At 43.6% G+C, this 19,331-nt stretch overlaps 1 protein-coding gene across 2 annotated transcripts in view; it reads right to left on the bottom strand.

Moving 5' to 3' along the window:
• Window positions 1-240: 240 nt before the first annotated feature.
• The window catches only part of LOC146813500 (uncharacterized), a 49,993-nt gene continuing 30,902 nt past the window's right edge, over window positions 241-19,331 (bottom strand). The window contains exons 3-4 of one of the 2 annotated variants that reach the window (XM_085620282.1): window positions 4,186-4,260; window positions 241-3,128 (exon numbers count right to left, since the gene is read on the bottom strand). In XM_085620282.1, the coding sequence (XP_085476408.1) occupies window positions 880-2,160 (1,281 nt within the window). In that variant the 5' untranslated portion in view covers window positions 2,161-3,128; window positions 4,186-4,260 and the 3' untranslated portion in view covers window positions 241-879. The remainder of the gene's footprint in view (window positions 3,129-4,185; window positions 4,261-19,331) is intronic. The other variant, XM_085620281.1, reaches the window with a different exon arrangement.

Below are 19,331 nucleotides of genomic sequence, written 5' to 3' on the forward strand. Positions count from 1 at the left end.
CCCAACAGCTGGTGCCACACCCAGAGTTTGACAATGTTTAAGGGTTGGAACACAGGAGTACCTTAGCTTTCCTCAGTAGCAGTCACATTCCACTGAGATATGCTTCAAATATTGACCCCCTTATAGTTGATTTTACTCTATTTTCTCGCTTATTTTCTTTACTATGAAGTGAGGATTAAAATTATTTGAATGCAGTCCAGACGTACGACTAGCATTTACCATTGTTTCTGACACTCATTGTTAGAGGCGTTGCATACAGAGATTTATTTCAGATAAATTGTATTTTTTTATAACCCATTTTGATCACAGTGGAATAATAGTCATTTTTCTCCTGTAGTAGCTTTTCTTACACTTAGAGTAAACTATTTAAAATGGAGGGCTTTACCAGGTGATTTTCCGGAAAAGAAAGTGAAGTGAATCATATCCATTTAACTTCACGTCTATACACAGTCAGTAAGTATATGGCGTTCATGTTTTTTAACTATTATCTCAAAATGCTGCTGTGCAACCATCAATAATTACATTGGACTAACCTCAATCGACTGGTTACTGAAGCTAAACGTTTGAAAAATTACTCAACAAAGAACATGGCCAGTATTGGTGATGGGTCTCTTCTCATGATGGATGTAGTGTGACAGTGGTATGGTCCTGATGAACGATCTAGTACAAATGTTTCCATTTTGTGAAACTGATCGGATCAGACTTGAAAGAGCAGAAATTAGTAATCTCTTCTGCCCAGATGCGTTGTCCGGTGAGTAGTGAGGCTTCATTTAATTCTGAACCTATTACCATATTCTTAGCATCAATATCGTTTTCTCATCTGTGTACACTAATGTGTATTATAAAACTTCTTTTGCCACTTTGGTTTTTCTCACATTCTTAGCACTGATAAGGTTTCTTGCCTATATGTCTCCTCTTATGCGCAGTAAGATTTCCCTTCTCACTGAACCTTTTCCCACATTCACAGCATTGGTATGGTTTCTCGCCAGTGTGTGTTCTCTCATGATCAGTGAGATTTCCTTTAGTGATGAAACTTTTCCGACATTCAATGCATTGATAAGGTTTCTCCCCCGTATGTATCCTCTGATGATCTGTGAGACTTTTTTTCACACTGAACCTTTTCACACATTCAGTGCATTGATAAGGTTTCTCACCTGTGTGTGTCCTCTGGTGCTCAATGAGAATTCCTTTCCTACTGAAGCTTTTCCCACATTCTGAGCACTGATGAGGTTTCACACCTGTATGCATCCTCTCGTGTACAGTAAGAGTTCCTTTCGCACTGAACCTTTTCCCACATTCACTGCATCGATGTGGTTTCTCACCTGTGTGCCTTCTCTGGTGCATTATAAGATCTGTTTGCTGCATGAAGCATTTCTCGCATTCTGAGCACTGATATGGTTTCTCACCAGTGTGTGTCCTCTGGTGCGTTAAAAGACCTGCTTTTGAAATGAATCTTTTCCCACATTCGGAACACGGATATGGTTTCTCACCTGTGTGAGTCCTCTGGTGAATTGTAAGACATTCTTTTGAATAGAGTCTTTTCCCACATTCTGAACATAGATATGGTTTCTCACCTGTATGTGTCCTCTGGTGAATTATAAGACTTTGTTTCCAATAGAATCTTTTCGCACATTCACTGCATTGATGCGGTTTCTCACCTGTGTGTCTCCTCTGATGAATTGTAAGAGTTGAGTTTGTACGGAAGCATTTCCAACATTCCAGGCATTCATAAGGCTTCTCATCTATGTGTGTATTGTAATGAAAAACAAGAACTCTTCTCTGACTGAACATTTTTCCACATTTGAGACACTGATATGGTCTCTCACCTGTGTGTGTTCTCTGGTGAATAGTACACTTTTGCTTCACTTTGAACCCTTTTCCACATTCTGAGCACTGATAAGGTTTCTTGCTTATGTGTGCCTTTTCATGAGCAGTAAAGTGATCCTTTCTACTGAGGCCTTGTCCACGTTCTGAGAAATTATAACGTTTCTCATCTGTGTGTAATGTCCGGTGATGAATAACACGTTCTTTCCTTTTGAACCCTTTTCCATATTCCGAGCACTGATAAAGAGTTTTTGCTGTATGTGTTCTGTGGTGCCTAATTAAAGTTTCCTTGTACCAGAAGCATTTTCTACATTCAGTGCATTGATAAGGTTTCATGTCTGTGTGTGTTCTCTAGTGGACAATAAGATTAGTTTTCTGACCAAAGCTTTTCCCAAATTCAGAGCATGGATATGTTTTTACCCAGTGTGTTTTCTCTCATGCATACTAAGGCTTGTTTCTGAGTGAAACTTTGGCTATATCCATTGCGTTCATAAGGGTTCTCACCAGTATGTTTTCTCTCACACCTAGTAAGATTTCCTTTGTGACCGAAGCTTTGATCACATTCACTGCACTTATAAGGCTTTTCGCCCCTGTGCACTCTTTGATGTGAAGTTAAATGTATTTTCAGAATAAAACTTTTCAGTCAATGCATTGATATCGTTTCTCTTTTGTATGCACTCTCTGGTGAACAGTAAGAGCATTTTTCAAATTGAAATTTTCACACATAATCGGTGCACTAATAAGCTTTCTCTCACAAATCCGTTCTCTGGTGATCCGGCATCGTTCCACATATGCATTTTTCACCTTCTTTATGTAAGGTTTTCGAGTGCATGCACTCTCTGATGGACATAACTTAGGTTTCGCATCAGTATGGGTTGTCTGATACCCACTTCCACGTCATTGAAGCTGTTTTCACATTCAGTCCATTAATAATGTTTAACCAAGGTATGCACTCTTTTGTTGACAGAAACAGTTTGTGTGACTGAACTTTTCCAGAATTCACTGCTTGATATTCATTATCGCTCATTTTATCTGCAAATGTTAAAACATTTTTAACTATACATGTCTTAGGCGTGATAGCTATTCCAGGCATTTTATCACAAAAATCTATTTTTATCTTGACCAACAAATGGCCTCCAGTGTTCCGTTGTGTGTCTGATGTGTAAGAAGTTATATTCTTTTTGACTAGCTGGCAAAGATAATTGCCAATGTCACTTTTTTTGTGAATTAAGGTGCAGCATTGTTAGTCCTCAGAGAACTCAACAGGATGTTAATTGTGGATTTTCAACTCCCACATCCGTCACCTAAAAATGAAAAGGAGAGTTATAGTATTAGCTTTTATTCGTACACAGGGCATTATCTGCATGATACAGGGTATTTCTCAGTAGCAGTGTAAAGAGATATTTGTTTTTTCCATGTTGTTAATGATAAGGCACTGTATTCCTATGGATTCCGGATGCATGCATACCATATGTACTCAGTAGCACCCAGTCATTGAACTGCACAGAAGAAAGAAGTCCGGATTGCCATTTGCCACTCATGCCTGATATCCCCACATGCTGCTGACCAACACCACACAGGTAACACAGCAATCTCACAACATTTGGTCACTGAACACTGGGTCCCAGAAAGACTAAACCCAAAACCCAAACTCCTCCCATTTAGAGAAAATCTCTTACATCAGAAAGGAAAACAGTGGCCTAGATGAAATGTTTGAGGAATTGGTCTCAAAGGACTGGGCACTATAGATGTTCTTGAGTAGTTAGCTCCTTGATCTTGAGTTTTGGACAATGAATCTCTGTAGCCACTTTGCCAATCAGTGAACATAGAACACAAAACTAGGGACTATCTCCCAAAAGAGGCGTAGATAGCAGAAGGAACAAGCCATGGCTGCGCCTATAGATCTCACCTTCGTAAGGAATACGCTGATTTTTCACCTTTAACAATTCTTGTTGCAGAAAATGAAAAAGACGGTACTGGCAAAGCCAATAGGTCTGGCTTTTTAATAGGGAAAGTGATTGTTAACTGATGGCACCATTATGTGCGTTTATGGAAGGTCGAGTCAGTGAATGCATAGGATGTGTCAGTGAGTGAATTGAGGTTGGGTCAGAGGTAATGCTTACTGTAGGGGAGACCATGTGAGTAGGCAGGTGAGTAAAGTTAGGTGGAAAGGCCACACATTATAAACATTCAGCAAATATACATTCAGGCAACACTTACTTGGGCACAATGAAACACATTTCAGCATACAAACAATATATTCAAGAACACCACATGCTAGCATGCGCTGAATGCACCCACACACACATGCACACACGCACACAGACAGACGCGTAGTGGGCACAGGATTCCAAAACTTACAGTTACCATTTGGGTCACTGCCAAAAACAGAACCAACATACAACCAGGGCAGAAAACACCAGTGAGAGCACACATCTAAAATAAAAGAAAACAAACAGCATGTGAGACACCACAAGCAAGATTTGAACTACAATCCCCAGCATTCTTTGGACCCACTCTGCTTGGTGAAGATTGAAAGAATAACAGGAATCCCGAGAACAGGGTAGCATTTTTCATTTACTGCAAGACAAAGTTCAGTGAGTCATAGGAAGAAGCATCTAGGACCAGTGGGATGGCAAAAGTGCACTGATGACCTTACTCGAGGTGCTGCACCCACACATTTGATGGCCTGGCTCTAGGGCCACTAGTGTGGATTTTACTGTACTTCTCAGCTTCACTCCAGGGTGGGAGAACTTGACAATACAGCAAACGTTGCAAGTGCTTGGTATGCCTAGGCTGTTTTGAGAACAGAGACCCGAGTATAAAATTCTATAGAAAGCTCCGACTCCACAGAGGTTGTGTGGCCCAGATAATTGAAACATTATTTATAAATTAAAACATGGACAAAATGAGTGGTCTAAAATCTGTTGCCATCAGCAACCAACTAGTCACACGTGGATCCTCACAGAAAACTAGGAGCTTGGGGGGATATCACTAGTGGGCTGGACCGCTCAGACTGCAGAACTGCCTCATGGCTATACCGGCCTGGCAACAGCCTCCCTCATAGCAGAACACTCTCATGACAAGCGTTCCAGAAACAGAGGATCCAAAAGATGAAAGATCTGATGACTTGTCTATTTTTTGATCTATGGAAAAGGTGGGAGAAGGCACAGGAAAGCAAAAATGGAACTTAGTAACCTCCACCAGATAATCGATAAGTAATATTTCGGCAACTACAGGAGTGTCCTGAATGAAGCCATCGGGGTGAGGCGAGGAGCCTGGTCACAAGTGGGAAGTCATCAGTGCACCTGGGTGTATCTAGTCCACATCCACAATATCAATTAGTGGAACATATTGTTAATGTTTGTTAATGTACAAATGGCTGGAGTGAGGGAAGGAAACAGGGCAGGTAGGACATGCATCTTAGTTACTCAAAAAAACACAAACACAACCAGATGGGAAATGAGACAATCCTCTTAACAGACAGATATGGTCTTGAAATAATGGTATGAGTAAATAACATGAGACATCAGGGTACTTAACGGCCCAGTCAAGAGACATAGAATCTGAAAGATTTCATAATAGAATCCTCAGATACAATAAGTTTACAAGAGACATCTTCAGAAAGATAAACTCAAGTCACATAATTTCTTCCCAACTCAGTGTTGTGTCTCAACAAAAATACAGTAAGTGGGGCAATGGTGGCACTGAAAAGGACTAGACTAGATATTGTGGCGACAATAAAAGATGATAAAAAGGGCAGATTCATAATATGGGAAGGGAAAATGCAACAATGAGACCTGAAATTGGTAGTTTCCTTAGCCCCAAATGCAGGACAGGAGAAATTTCTAAACTTGCTAATAGAAGTCATCAAAGGGAAAAGAGTGGGAGTACTGATCTAGTTGGGGATTTTAACCAGGTAATGGAATTGATAGATTGCCAGGTGATGGATATATTAGATTCATGCCCCAAATATTCTGTAAGATAATAGAAGATCAGAAACTCTAAGATAAAAGAGACAACCCACCACAACGATAAAGAAATCACCTTTTTCTGATGTCCATTTTGAGACTTATTCTGACTGAAAGTCATTAGAGGGATGGTGGCCTGCCACGGTTAGCAAGACCATGATGTCTGTGATCACATTTAAACAAAGCAAACTTCCTTAAAGGAAGCAAACCTGAGCTTAAAATAAGTTTTCGTTTGTTAAAAAGTTTGTTTGAGAGTTAGCTATGGGCCCTGGAGCACTGCCTACTCATCAACAAACTTTCTCAAATTCACAAAGGGGAAACAAACTGCACACCGCACTGGAATCCCTTCCCATTTGCCCAACTCACTGTTCTGCAAATGGATTACAGTCACAAAACATTGATTCATCTCATACCGAAGTAGGAAGGGAGGCCTGTAACACACCCCTTCCAATTTAATATCGACTTGCAATCCAATTTTAGGAATCGGTAAATGTTTACTACTCCAGAAAGCGGATAAGAATATAATCAAACCCATTTTGTGATTGCAAACGCACTTGTTTTGCTAATTACAGAATTCACGAACGCAAGATAGGTTTGATCAGGCCCTCAGCTCCTTCCTGGAGCCTCAAATATTGCACCTGTAAACCATTCAGAAACGCCCTCACAACATCAGAGGGATGAGTAGATGACACTGGTCAATGATTGTTAATATACAATTGTCACAAAATGAATAAATGCCTTGACATAGATATCAGCACCACCCCCTCCATTACTCAAGACCAGTCCTAGAGACTAAAGCTATTACAAACGTTGCCTATTTACAAATAGATCTATCCACTCTCTGGGTGTCATGCACGGGACTCCTACAGGGTGTTCCAAGTCAATCAGCAAAACAGTGTTTACCATACATGCCAAAAGACCCAATTCAGGTGGGACACGCTATATTTTGTAAGCCAATAATGGCTTTAGTTTACCTGCCTCCCACCTAAAGATTTCCCTGTTCAATATATGTCAATGAGGAAAATACATTCCCCCAATTTCTTTTCCAAAATCTCCCACTTCCCAGTTGTATATTGATGGCATGTATGGTCCTCCTATAGTTGCAATGGTTGAGGAAGTCAAAGAACGCGAGACACGGACTGATCTGCTGCAAGGTGTTAAGAAAACTGGGTCATTGGATGAAGTTAAGCTTCTCTCCAAACTGAGACCTGAACAGCAAGTGAAGTGTAAAGAGGTGTTGTGGTAATTTTCCCATCTCTACTCACTTACCCCATGGTTATCTGTGTGCATAACAGAGATATAGGGGAGAATTCCGCCTGTTAAGAGGTAAACATACCTGGGTGTATGTCATCAGCTTGGCAGTTCGGGCTGGACTGTTCCCATGAGGCACAGGGTCAGACTGATTTCCATATGGCCATGTCTGAACTGGGGTGGCAGAGTGGGCTAAAGAACGGTGATGGATCAAACCCAGATCTGTTGACTGGGTGTGAGTGTTTGATTGGTTCTGATGCTCCGTCCATCACCACCCACTTTTGTACCGGTATGTCATCAGGGAGACCGCTTCTGGTCGTGTTTTTTCATTTGACATTTGACTGCATTTTAGCAGGTGGATTCTTGAATCCGTGCACTTTAACCAATTGGACTAATGCTCTGCAAACAACAAACTAAAAAAAGAAAAGGAGTGGAGCATTGTGTTTCTTATGACAATGTCACCAAGTAACCATGCCCAGTGATGACTGAGAAGTCACTATTAGGCACTGCTGCTGGGCATCTGCTATGTACCCCAACCCGACCTGACATGGACAATTGATCGTACTCTCCCTAAGCCAGACCCTACTGTAGGAAGGTAGGATCTGACTGCATAGTCACCCCCACTTTTTGCCTGGTGTTTTGCTGGTTTTTGACTAGTCTGACTGAGATCCTGTTAATCAGGACCCCAGTCTATCTGCTTTCTCCCTAAATTGGTTGTGCCATGTACTTAGGTACACTCCAGATTGGATACTGGGGAACCATTATAAGTCCCTAGTATATGGTATTCATGTACCCAGGGCATAGGTACCTCAGAGGCCTCCCAGGGGCTGAAGCACGTATTATGCCACCCATGAGAGGCCATGCAAAATGGAACTACAGGTCTGCTACTGCAGCCTGTGTAAGTTGGTGCTTGCACCACTTACTTTAGATATAGGTTCACTATATCTATAGGTCACTACACTTAAAACTTATAAGTCACCATTATAGCAGGCCTTGACAATCCTGAAGGCAGGGTGCTGGGTTTTACGTAAGAGGGTGCCCCTGCAGGAGCAGGGCCCCTCATCAGCCTTCGGAGACCATTTTCCCGGGTTGTCTGTGACTCAGACAGACATATAGGTAGAGGTGCATTATAACCTTGTGGTAAATGCTATCTCGAAAACGGCTGAAACAAAACATGTTGTGTTTGGTATCAAACACCTTGGAATCATACCTCTACACCAGTAACCAGTGTGGGAGGTATGATTCCACCCTTCGTGGGGTCACTGGTCTTTCAGTGCCAGCCATCTCGACGCCCAGCCAGCACAAAATGGATGCTGCCGACCAGAGACACATTTCTGCCCTACTGCTGCTGAGCCAAGCTCAAGCAGAGTAAGGCAGCACAATAGGCATCCTGTCACATGGAGGTGTGACCACCTCCCAGACAGGATTTAGTGTATTGGGGCTGGTCGGGTGCACTGCCAAAGGGCCTGAAAGTCTGCACAAGGGGCACACTTGGTGTCCCTGTGCATAGTCAAGTTCAAACCAATTCTGGGAGCCCTTAACTCCTACTCTGGTGGGGGAGTAGCCTCCCCTCTGTCCTGACCCTCCCCTAGGAGGGTCCCCTGAATCTGTCTAACCCTCTCCTGTGGGTACTTAAGGGCTTACCTGGCTACAGGACCTTAGATTTTACGTGGACAAGATTCTACAAGAAGAAACCACTGACCTTTGACCGATTGGATACTGGACTTCGCTGGACCTCGACTGGGCCCGACTTTGTCTCCCTCTCCGTCCAAAGCTTTGTCTGGGCCCTTGCTCCATACAGGCTCTGTGCAGGGCCTGTGGTGCACTAAGGACAACTGAAGAATCTCCCTTGGGGTGAAGGAGTCACTCCCCTGCATTCGCAGGTACCGTAATGCAACTGACTGGTCTGCTGATCCTGAGCTCCTATGGACTTCGAAGGCTCCAGCAACACAGGAGAAGATAGGTTCATTAAGTTCCTTGAGGTCGAGCTGCCCTCTCACTGAGTTTGAGGCCATTATCCCTTGTGGGGACTGCATAACCCGAACCGCTGTGCCCCATGTACTCTTGCAAGTACATATGCTTGTTGGTGATTCCTGAGCTTGTGCATTGGAATCCGTGTAGTCCTGACCCGAGCAGTATTTTCACCAAAGAACTCCGGCCTCCTCGCACCGAGTGCTCCGTGGGCTGGTACTTTGTGATCTTGCTTGGGGTCCCCTCGCGACTCCAGATCATTCGACCTGTGGGTTCACCTGGGGGTCATCTTGAATTCTGTTGGGCTTTCCTGGTTGCTCCAGATGTGCCCTGACTCCCCATTGCTTGGTGAGTCCCCTGGACCTTGCTGGTCCACACCGTAACCTGCTTGACCTTCCTGCATGGGTTGCTGTTGCCAAGGCTCGTTGGTGCTCCAGCCAGACAACGAACCCTCAGCACTCGACATCCTTCGTGGGACAGCTCGCATCTGGCTCCTGGTCATCGTCGACATCTCCTGGTCCTTGTGGCTGCAGAGTCAAGCATCCCTTCTTTGCACCTGAAGCACCCGACATCGGTGGGCATTCGTCTACTGAGCACCTGGTCACTCTGAAGTGACCCAGACTCTGTGCCCTCTGCTTTCAGGTTCCTCCCAACACAAATCCATCATTGGATTCCTACAGACACTTTCTTCCTTTCCACCAGCAGATCTTCTTTTAAGCCCGCCATTGAAAACAACAAAGTATTCCAACACCACTTCAGACCTATGGATCCGGTTCCCCTAGGATAGGTAACTTGGGTACTTCTGTATCCTCGGGTGGGGTGGCTCTACAACCTCCTAAGTTCCACAGGGTTTCCTCGAAGTCCACCTAGAAGGGTCCTTAAACTGTAAAACTCTAACCGCGACTTTACCAGAGTTGTACGGAGCACGCAGTCGTGTTTCCACACTGCACCCGTCCTCCGTGGGGTCCCTGTGTACTCACCTTGGGTGTTTCCTTGGGGTCCCAGTGATTCTACATGCTCTAGGCACTGTTCCTATCCAAGTCGTGGTTCTTATGCCACTATTTTAGTATATGGTCTGGTCTCCCCCTGGAGCCCACTGTGTATTGTGCTACTTACGATTGTTTATTTGATAAAGTATTGTGTGCCTTGTGTTGTATCCTCGTGTAGAGGATACTAGAGAGTGTTATATAAATAAATACATATTCTTATAACTACTGTGTGGTTCTCCTTTCTTTTAATTAATACTAAAGGTGATACTCTGGTAAAACAAGCTGCTTTACATTCCTTCAAGATTAAGCCTGAAAGCTGCTCTTCACAGCTACCACTAGGATAGCTTTCTAATGGTTATCTTTGACCTCATACATCATAAGGGTCGTTTTGACTGGTGTAAGGAGTCCACTTTAAATAGTGGAAAGCATATACCAGGCCAATTTCTCACACCTACATCTACAAGTTGTCCTTGCGGCTCACAGGTGGCTGGCATGCTTCTACCGTAACGTCGAGCGTCTTGGCAGTTCACCGGCTGATTGACCCACTCCCACTGACATGGTCACAGTGACGCTTCCTGGCAGCTCCCAGACTGCTTCATGCCCGGTGCAAAGCCCCAAACCTGTCACTAGCCCCTGACACGTCATTGCTGCCACCCTGCTAGTGCTACTGGCCTCCGTAGCACCACACATCTATATGGTCCAACGGGGACAGTCCAGTGACAACACCAGAGAGGTGAGTTTGAGGAAGGGCTCCTTGCAGCCTAGACCACACATGCAAAGTCTCAGCACAGGCACACCAGACCCCAGTCAGAGAAAAGATCATGGTCTATAACAGTAAAGGAAATGATGACAGCTGCTGTGAGAAATGACAGGGATGACTTTTGTACAACGTGGAAACCACTGATCCACCCCCTCAGGAACTCAAGCCACTTTTGGCACCCAGAGTACTCCAAGCATTGGCATTTTATTGGAACCCATGAGGCCCAAAGGACAAAATGATTGATGAGCATGTTAAACCTACTTCAAAGACCCTCAACTGAAAAAAGACAGCAGGATATTTACTGGACTGTAAATTCTCACCTCTACATGAGGCTACACAATGAAACCCTCCTTTCCGAACTAGCGGGACTGAGGGAGGAAGAAACATTAACATTTCTACTGTAACACACAAGTAACAGGACAAGTTCATTGACAACATCGGGCCATGGTTTATGGTTGAAATTAAAACTCTATTACAATTTGTCTTAACATAAAATGTATGCTCCTCTGGCCAGATGACTGTTTCCAATCCGCACAGGCATTCTTTATAGCCAGGGCCCTTGGAATTATGCGATTCTGCTGCGATTTTTGCATAATTATAAATTTGCCGCATTTGCCACTTAATCTATCATCTGCCACATAATCTGCAGATTTTAACAACAAAAAATAGTTTCTAGCTCACATGGTTCAAACGTTACTAAACATACAGTGACATGCTGCGCGGACTGGTCACCTTTCTGTTGCTTGTTGCTATATCTGGGTATTAAACTGGTGCTAATGGGGTGCAACCAATGCCCAGATAGTGTTACCAAGTCTAAAAATGAGGAAATAATGAGGAATACTATCAGAAAATGTGCCATATTATGCTCAGGGGTGTGGAATTTAGTAAAATATCTACTTGTCCATGGGACAGGGAGCTTCATAAATCTACATGTCCTGTACAAAATCCACTTGTCCCTTTGGTGCCTTGATGTGCACCGTCAAATAATGGCAGCAATAATAGAAGAGCTCGGATAATAGCCTCTCTGGTTATGTCAGGCTCATAGTATAGAAGGATTTGAAAACTAGTGATTTCCGTATTTTGCCTCATTTCTGCAGATCTACACATTCATCATTTCATTCACCCACTGATATCTAACATTTCACCTTTACATTAGCTTCCATTCATTCTTTAATCGGCCTTTCACCATTCTGCTTGTCAATCCATCCATCCCCAAACATAGCCATCTGTCCATCCTTTCGCTCGCCCATTCTTCCTCTCATCCATCAATTTACCCTTTCATCCATCTTTTCGCTTACTGATCCATCCACCCTGCAACCCATCTATCTTTTCACCCTTTCCTTCATCAACACATCCATCGTCCATCCAACATCCCTGTCACTCATCCACCCTTTCACTCGCATCCATCCTTTCACTCACTCATCCTTACACGTTAATTATGGGCCTTTGTCTGCCGAACTCCAGACAGAAAAGGCTCATCAAGAGCTCCACCCTGCTGTAGCTGCTAAAGCGAGTGGTGCACAACACCCCTGGCCAAACCTATCCTTCCAGCTCCAAATCTATCATTCAAGCTCATCAATCCATCCTTTCGCTCATCCATTCATCCACTTTCACCCCTCCATCCACCTTTTCACTCATATCCATCAACTTTCACTCATCCCTCGATCCAGCCAACCTTGTGCTCTTCCATCTTTCACTCCTCCATCCTCCTTTACACTCCAATCCATCCACCCTTTCACTCATCCCTCCAGCCTTTTGCTCTTCCGTCTTTCACCCCATCCATCCTCCTTTTCACTAAAATCCATCCACCCTTTCACTCATCCCTTCATTCATCCACCCTTTCACTCTTCCCTTCATTCATCCATCCTTTTGCTCTTCCGTCTTTCACCCAATCCATCCACCCTTTCACTCAAATCTATCCATCCACCGTTTCACCCATCCATCGTTTCACCCATCCATCCATCGTTTCATCCTTCCACCCATCAATCTTCACATCCTTCCACCCATCAATCTTCACATCCTTCCACCCATCAATCTTCACATCCTTCCACCCATCAATCTTCACATCCTTCCACCCATCAATCTTCACATCCTTCCACCCAGCCCTCCACCTAGCCATCCATTCATCCCTCCACCCAGCCATCCCTTCAGATATCCATCCATCCCTTCAGATATCCATCCATCCCTTCAGATATCCATTCATCCATCCCTTCAGATATCCATCCCTCCCTCCCTCCCTCCATTCCTCCCTCCCTCCCTCCCTCCCTCCAGCCCTCCCTCCCTTCCCCCCTCCATCCCTTCCTCCCTCCAGCCATCCATCCAGCCATCCATCCCTCCCTCCATCCAGCCATCCATCCCTCCCTCCCTCCACCCAGCCATCCATCCCTCTCTCCCTCCACCCAGCCATCCCTCCCTCCCTCCACCCAGCCAGCCATCCACCCACCCAGCCAGCCATCCTTCCAACCAGCCGTCCTTCCAACCAGCCGTCCTTCCAACCAGCCGTCCTTCCAACCAGCCGTCCTTCCAACCAGCCGTCCTTCCAACCAGCCACCCAGCCATCCATCCACCCAGCCATCCATCCACCCAGCCATCCATCCACCCATCCCTCCCTCCCTCCCTCCAGCCATCCATCCCTCACTCCCTCCACCCAGCCATCCATCCCTCCCTCCACCCAGCCATCCATCCATCCATCCATCCATCCATCCCTCCACCCAGCCATCCATCCATCTACCCAGCCATCCATCCACCCAGCCATCCCTCCCTCCACCCAGCCATCCATCCATCCATCCATCCATCCATCCATCCATCCATCCTTCCAACCAACCAGCCATCCTTCCAACCAGCCATCCATCCATCCATCCATCCATCCACCGAGCCATCCATCCTTCCAACCAGCCATCCACCCAGCCAGCCATCCACCCACCCGTCCTTCCTTCCAACCAGCCATCCATCCACCCAGCCATCCATCCACCCAGCCATCCATCCACCCATCCATCCATCCACCCAGCCATCCATCCAGCCATCCTTTCACTCATCCGTCCACTTTCACCCCATCCATTCACCCTTTCACTCATCCATCCACACACATCTATCCACTTTCACCACATCCATCCATTCACCCTTACACTAATCCATCCATCCTTGCACTCATCCATCCATCCATCCTTGCACTCATCCATCCATCCATCCTGGCACTCATCCATCCATCCTGCTGTTGCTGCTACAGTGGCGTGTTCAGATGCCCCTGGTGCAAGCACAAAGTGAGAGGAGAGGCCCAGTGCAAGGAGAGAAATGATGGTGCGCCTGAGGATTGCATGAATTTCCCATGGGTAAACTAATGAGCTTTAATGTAAGCCCTGGATGAGGTAAGATATGAGAGGCCAAGGGGAGCGCGGTTAGCAAGTACAGGTACCGGGTGAAATAAGGTGTACAGAAAATGCAAAGTGCAAAGGAGGGTTGTGCAGGGGCTGCAAGAGAAGAGAAAGCATGGGCTTTACTGTAGGCCCCCGGAGACGAGGAGGGATCTTGGGGCCGATTTGAGGCTTAAGGGTGAAGCACACAATAAAAGGCAGGGGGTCACAAGTTTAAAGTCAGAGCAGGAGCAAAGAGGCCCAGCCTCTTACATTCCAGTGATGTGTGTGTTCTGGGGCTGCATCTTATGCTGGAAGAAAAGGAAAGGGCCAGAAGAGGGCCTGGAAGTCTCGGGGAGAAAGCAAAATGACTCGACAGTGCTGTGGATTTTTTATATGGAGTTGCAACTTTGAGCTCAGCTCAATCATGTTGTTGTTCTGCTCTGGTGAAATTAAAGTGCAGGCCCCAGCTTTCGAATTGACCCTTTCACTGCCAATAAACTCCCCAGAGCTCCTTATTAACTGGCTGTGACCAAGAGGGTTAAACAGCTGTGTATCAGATTACCGTAAGCCTGTCAACTTGTCCTTTGGACAAGTTAGAAATTAAATCCTCTTGCCCTTGTAAGAAATCTAGATGTCTCGGGCGTCGGGAGATAGGAATTCCCCACCCCTGTATGCTGCATAATTTACTCGACCCGACGCAAATTTTGGTCCCCTCCTGCCACATAATTCCAGTGGCCCTGTTTATAGCCGGGTGTTCCCTTTCTATTACTGAGTATCGGTGTTCAGTAGAGGACGGAGATCGTGAATGAAGGACACATACTTTTTCCACCCCTACTGCTTGTTTGGCTACCATCTCCTCGCAGCTTTTTCGTCGCCTACCCTTTTCTCGTCACGCTGTGGGTAGACAAATGTTTACAAAGGTACCTCTTTGGCACATTTACTTCATTACTTTTACCTTATATTTTAAATACATAATGTATTCCCTTATTTTCTTTATTAATGCTGCTAATTTTACAGATATATAGATGTGTATTATGCAGTGGCAGTCGCCACTGAATAGTTAGTTAGTGCTGCATTTCCATGTAAACGCCTTTTTTATTTTGCTCATAACTTTGGTACTGTTTAACAAATCCTCATAAAACTTTCCAAAAAACTGCTATATTTTTCATAGTTTCTGCATTAAAAGTTTCGGGGTGATCCGTTAAGTGGAGATTCCCTTTTTCACAACCCCTGTTTAAAGGATCACCCTGAAACATTCCATGAAAGAGTTGAAATTGAAGAGACTTTTTTTTGGAAAGTTTCATAAAGAGTCGTCAAATTGTGCCTAAGTTATAAGCAAACCAGAAAACGCTTTACCTATGGAACCAGTGTGACTGTAAGGAGCATCAATATGAAACCACAGAATATATAGTAATGGATCACGAGAAAGCTTAGCAAATAATACAGAGAAAAGTTGTGCACACGGGTTGGCTCAAACAAAATGAAAAAGAAGGCTGTCCCATCGACAATGCAAATGTATGTTGTATGTATGTTGGGGCAGTAAATGTTCATCATGCGTGAGCCAGCAATCAGCGCTAACCCTGATCGCTATGCAACAGCATCCAAGCTATACCTCACTGACTGATTAGCATAAGGCCAGCCTCTGTCTAGAGGGGAACGGTGGGCGAAGAATGACGGGTTGGGAGCAGTAGGCAGCAGTTACGCTATTTGCAAGTATTCCTCCCATCGCCTTTAGTGTATTGTCAGGAACATATCAATGTAGTCATAGTTGCATTCTGGTGCAGTCGAGACTAGTTCTAGTTTTAATCTTGACAGCAATCTGTCCAATGAGTACACTAATGCAGGCAACAGTTGTTACTTAAGTGTGACCTTCTGACATCACAGCTGAGGAGTGGAGGGGTGGGCAGTGGAGAAGGAAGAAGAGAGGGTCGTTAGGAGAGTCTATGACTTGGAATACCCAGGTTTAATGATGATTTGCAACTGTTGCCCTCATCGCACTGTTTAGTTACTGGACAACAGACGCGTGAGATTCAATCAATTGTTTTTACTATGTCTACTCAATTTTTTTTTTTTAATAATACTTCTTTTTTTAGACCAACTTACTGTCAATATAAACTCCTGCAGCAATAATATGTGCAAAAATGATATAATATCAGCAGAAGAAGAAAACTTTTGGTGGGAGGGAAAGGAGGAAAATTAGTAGAATGCGTACTCCCTCTCTACTATCAGTGTAAATAACAATGAATAAAATAAATAAAATCCTAAATACCAATGATGTCGAGGGCAAGGGGTCCCCCGATAAAGGCCATCAATCAGAAGGGTACACTCCTAAGGTTCTGCCACTGGAGCAACACAAGATTTTAGTTTTGTTCCCATTGAATTGCAGGGAATTTGTGAATCGCCAAGATGAACCGTCCCTCATACACCTATAAAAGATGGTCAATGGGTCAGGGGCTGTGTAATCAATGGATACATCAATTATGTACCATCCGCATAGTTCATAAATTTTACTCCGTGAGATGTAATTCATTTCATTCATTTAAATCTTTATTTCGACGCATTTGTGTCATAAAAGAGCAATAGAACATTTGTTATCTTACATTTTGACATTTGCTAGCACAAAAGAAAAAAATAATAAAAATAGCAGTAAATAAAAAGCTAACCTATTCGTATATATCCATAGCGTCCATGTATACAATGTCTAATTTCATAATCTTTGTCAAACACATTTTACCCGGGCGGAAAATTTACAAGGTTAAAAATACAATTTAACAATAAATATAATTTAAAAACTATTAAAATAGTATTAAATCAGTAACCGCTAGGGCATTTTTTATATAAAAGGAATTCTTAAAAATTCGTATGAAATTCATAAAAAGCAACAACCACATATACCTAGTTGGAAAATAATGAAGCAACAATTACATGTTTTAGTATCATGATCCTATTTAAAAATATCAAATAATGTATCTCCTCCATTTATCTTTTACTTTAAAAATGTAGACCCAACTTTATTCTAATAAAATTAGCAGCAAGAAGAAACCTACTAACTCCAAAAACTATCACCTGGCTGGTGTCAGTTTTTAAAATTCTGCCAGCCTCCTTATAGGATCTAGAGGCTATTTTATGGCAGAGTGGTACTATCCACTTTTTCCTTGGTGTTACATAGCTGGAGCAGAATAGAAGTATGTGTAAATCATCTTCCTTAGTACCATGAATACATGAAAGACAGAGATCACTTCCTGATTTCGCCCAGCTTTTTTCAAAGGCCTTAGTTCTAAGGGTACCATATCTAAATTTTAGGTACAAGGTTTTTGATAAAGGCGGATGGATCTCGTCTAAAAAAGGTTCAAAAGATGCAACATCCTTAAACAATAGGAAGTTTTCAGTTAGCGGTCCATGAATTCTTGCATATACTAATTCGTTGCTCACATATGACCAGAAAGATAATTTAACAATTTTCTTGGAGCACGAATTCATAGCCTCAGGATCATTCCAAAAATGGGCTAATCCAATTATGCCTAACCAGATTCTTACATGCTTGAACCAATAAACTTTATTGCAATCGTCGAGATCCATAACTTCTTTCAGGCCATTCTTGTAATTAACTAGTTCTGGGGTCGTCCACAATCTAACCCACAGCAATAATGGTCTCAATATTGCGTGTTGATCTGTTCGTTTCAGGTTTAGATCCAAAAGAAGTGGTATTAAAGGGGTATTTGTAGGTATTTTTATCAACCCCCTAAGAAACTTGTTCTCCAGGTTTTCAAATGTATGTCTACATACAGGACCCCATATTTCCGCCCCATATAATACTGCTGATTGGACTTTATACTTAAAAATCTCTATCGCAGGGGTCACTGCCTTATTCAAACATTCGTTGTGTCTCTTAAGAATTGGTAGACAGTTTTGTTTGAAGATGATCTTATTCTTTTCTAGCTGCGGTCTCCAAGCTAAGGAAGAGTCTATAGAGACACCTAGATATATAAAATTCTGCACATAATCAAGCTTCTGTCCATTTAACATTAAATTTTTCTTGAAGTTCCTATGTGGGCTCAGTGCCATGTATTTCGTTTTTTTTGTATTAATTTCTAGGCCCTTCAAGGAACAGTACGACTGGAATCTATTTAACAAATTTTGAAGGCCCCGTGGTGTTTGGGAAATGAGAATGGTGTCATCTGCAAACAAAAGGGAAGAAACCCGTTCACCCCCTAGTCTTGGAGCGTCGTTTTCACTACACTCCATGTAAGATGGTATATCATTGACAAACAGGGAGAATAGGGTTGGCGCCAGTACACATCCCTGGCGTACTCCTCTTTTTATGGGGATAGCTTTTGTAAGTTCCCCAGTAGGACCCCACCTCACCTTTGCATAGTTGTCCATATGTAGTCCAATAACCAATTTTAGTAGTCCTAGCGGGATCCCCTGGGATTTCAATGATTCCCATAAAAGATCTCGCGGTATAAGGTCAAATGCGGCCCGTAAGTCTACGAATGCCACATACAAATGACCTTTACGAATAACGACATATTTCCAATACAGACAACAGAGCCTTAGGACTTGGTCGATGGTTCCTGTTTTTACTCTGAAACCTGCCTGAAATTTCGTTAAGATTTGTTCTTCTTCCAACCAGGTATTTATGCGGTTTAGTATATGCCTAGCATAAATTTTTTGGGTAATATCTAAAAGACTTATGGGACGATAGTTAGCAGGATTGCTTCTATCGCCCTTTTTAAAAATAGTAATGATTTCCGCCCCGTTCCATGTGTCCGGAATTGTCTCCCCGGCAGCAACAATGTTGCACAGATGATTAAGGTAAGGAACCCAGACATCTAGTTCATGCTTGAACAGATCACCTGGTACTTTGTCCAGCCCAGGAGCTTTCCCATATTTAACAGAGTGGATAGCTAATTTTGTTTCCACCAAATCAAATACTATAAGTGTAGATTCAGCCTCTGTGGGCAACACAGCATGATCTTCCTGCGCTGCATTAACAGTCCCTTGGGCGGCGTACAGGTTCGTGAAATGGTCAATCCAGGTTGCTTCATTGAGATAAACTTCTCTCGAACCTTTCTCTCTTTGATTACCCTTAACCACTGTTTCCCAAAATAGCTTTTGGTCCTTCATTTTAGCTGCCATCAGCATGTCGGACCATAATTCCTCGTCCCATGAACACTTTGCATTGACCAGGACCTTATTATATAATTTCCTA

This window comes from Triturus cristatus, chromosome 7 (assembly GCF_964204655.1).
Source record: "Triturus cristatus chromosome 7, aTriCri1.1, whole genome shotgun sequence".
Lineage (NCBI taxonomy): Eukaryota > Metazoa > Chordata > Amphibia > Caudata > Salamandridae > Triturus > Triturus cristatus.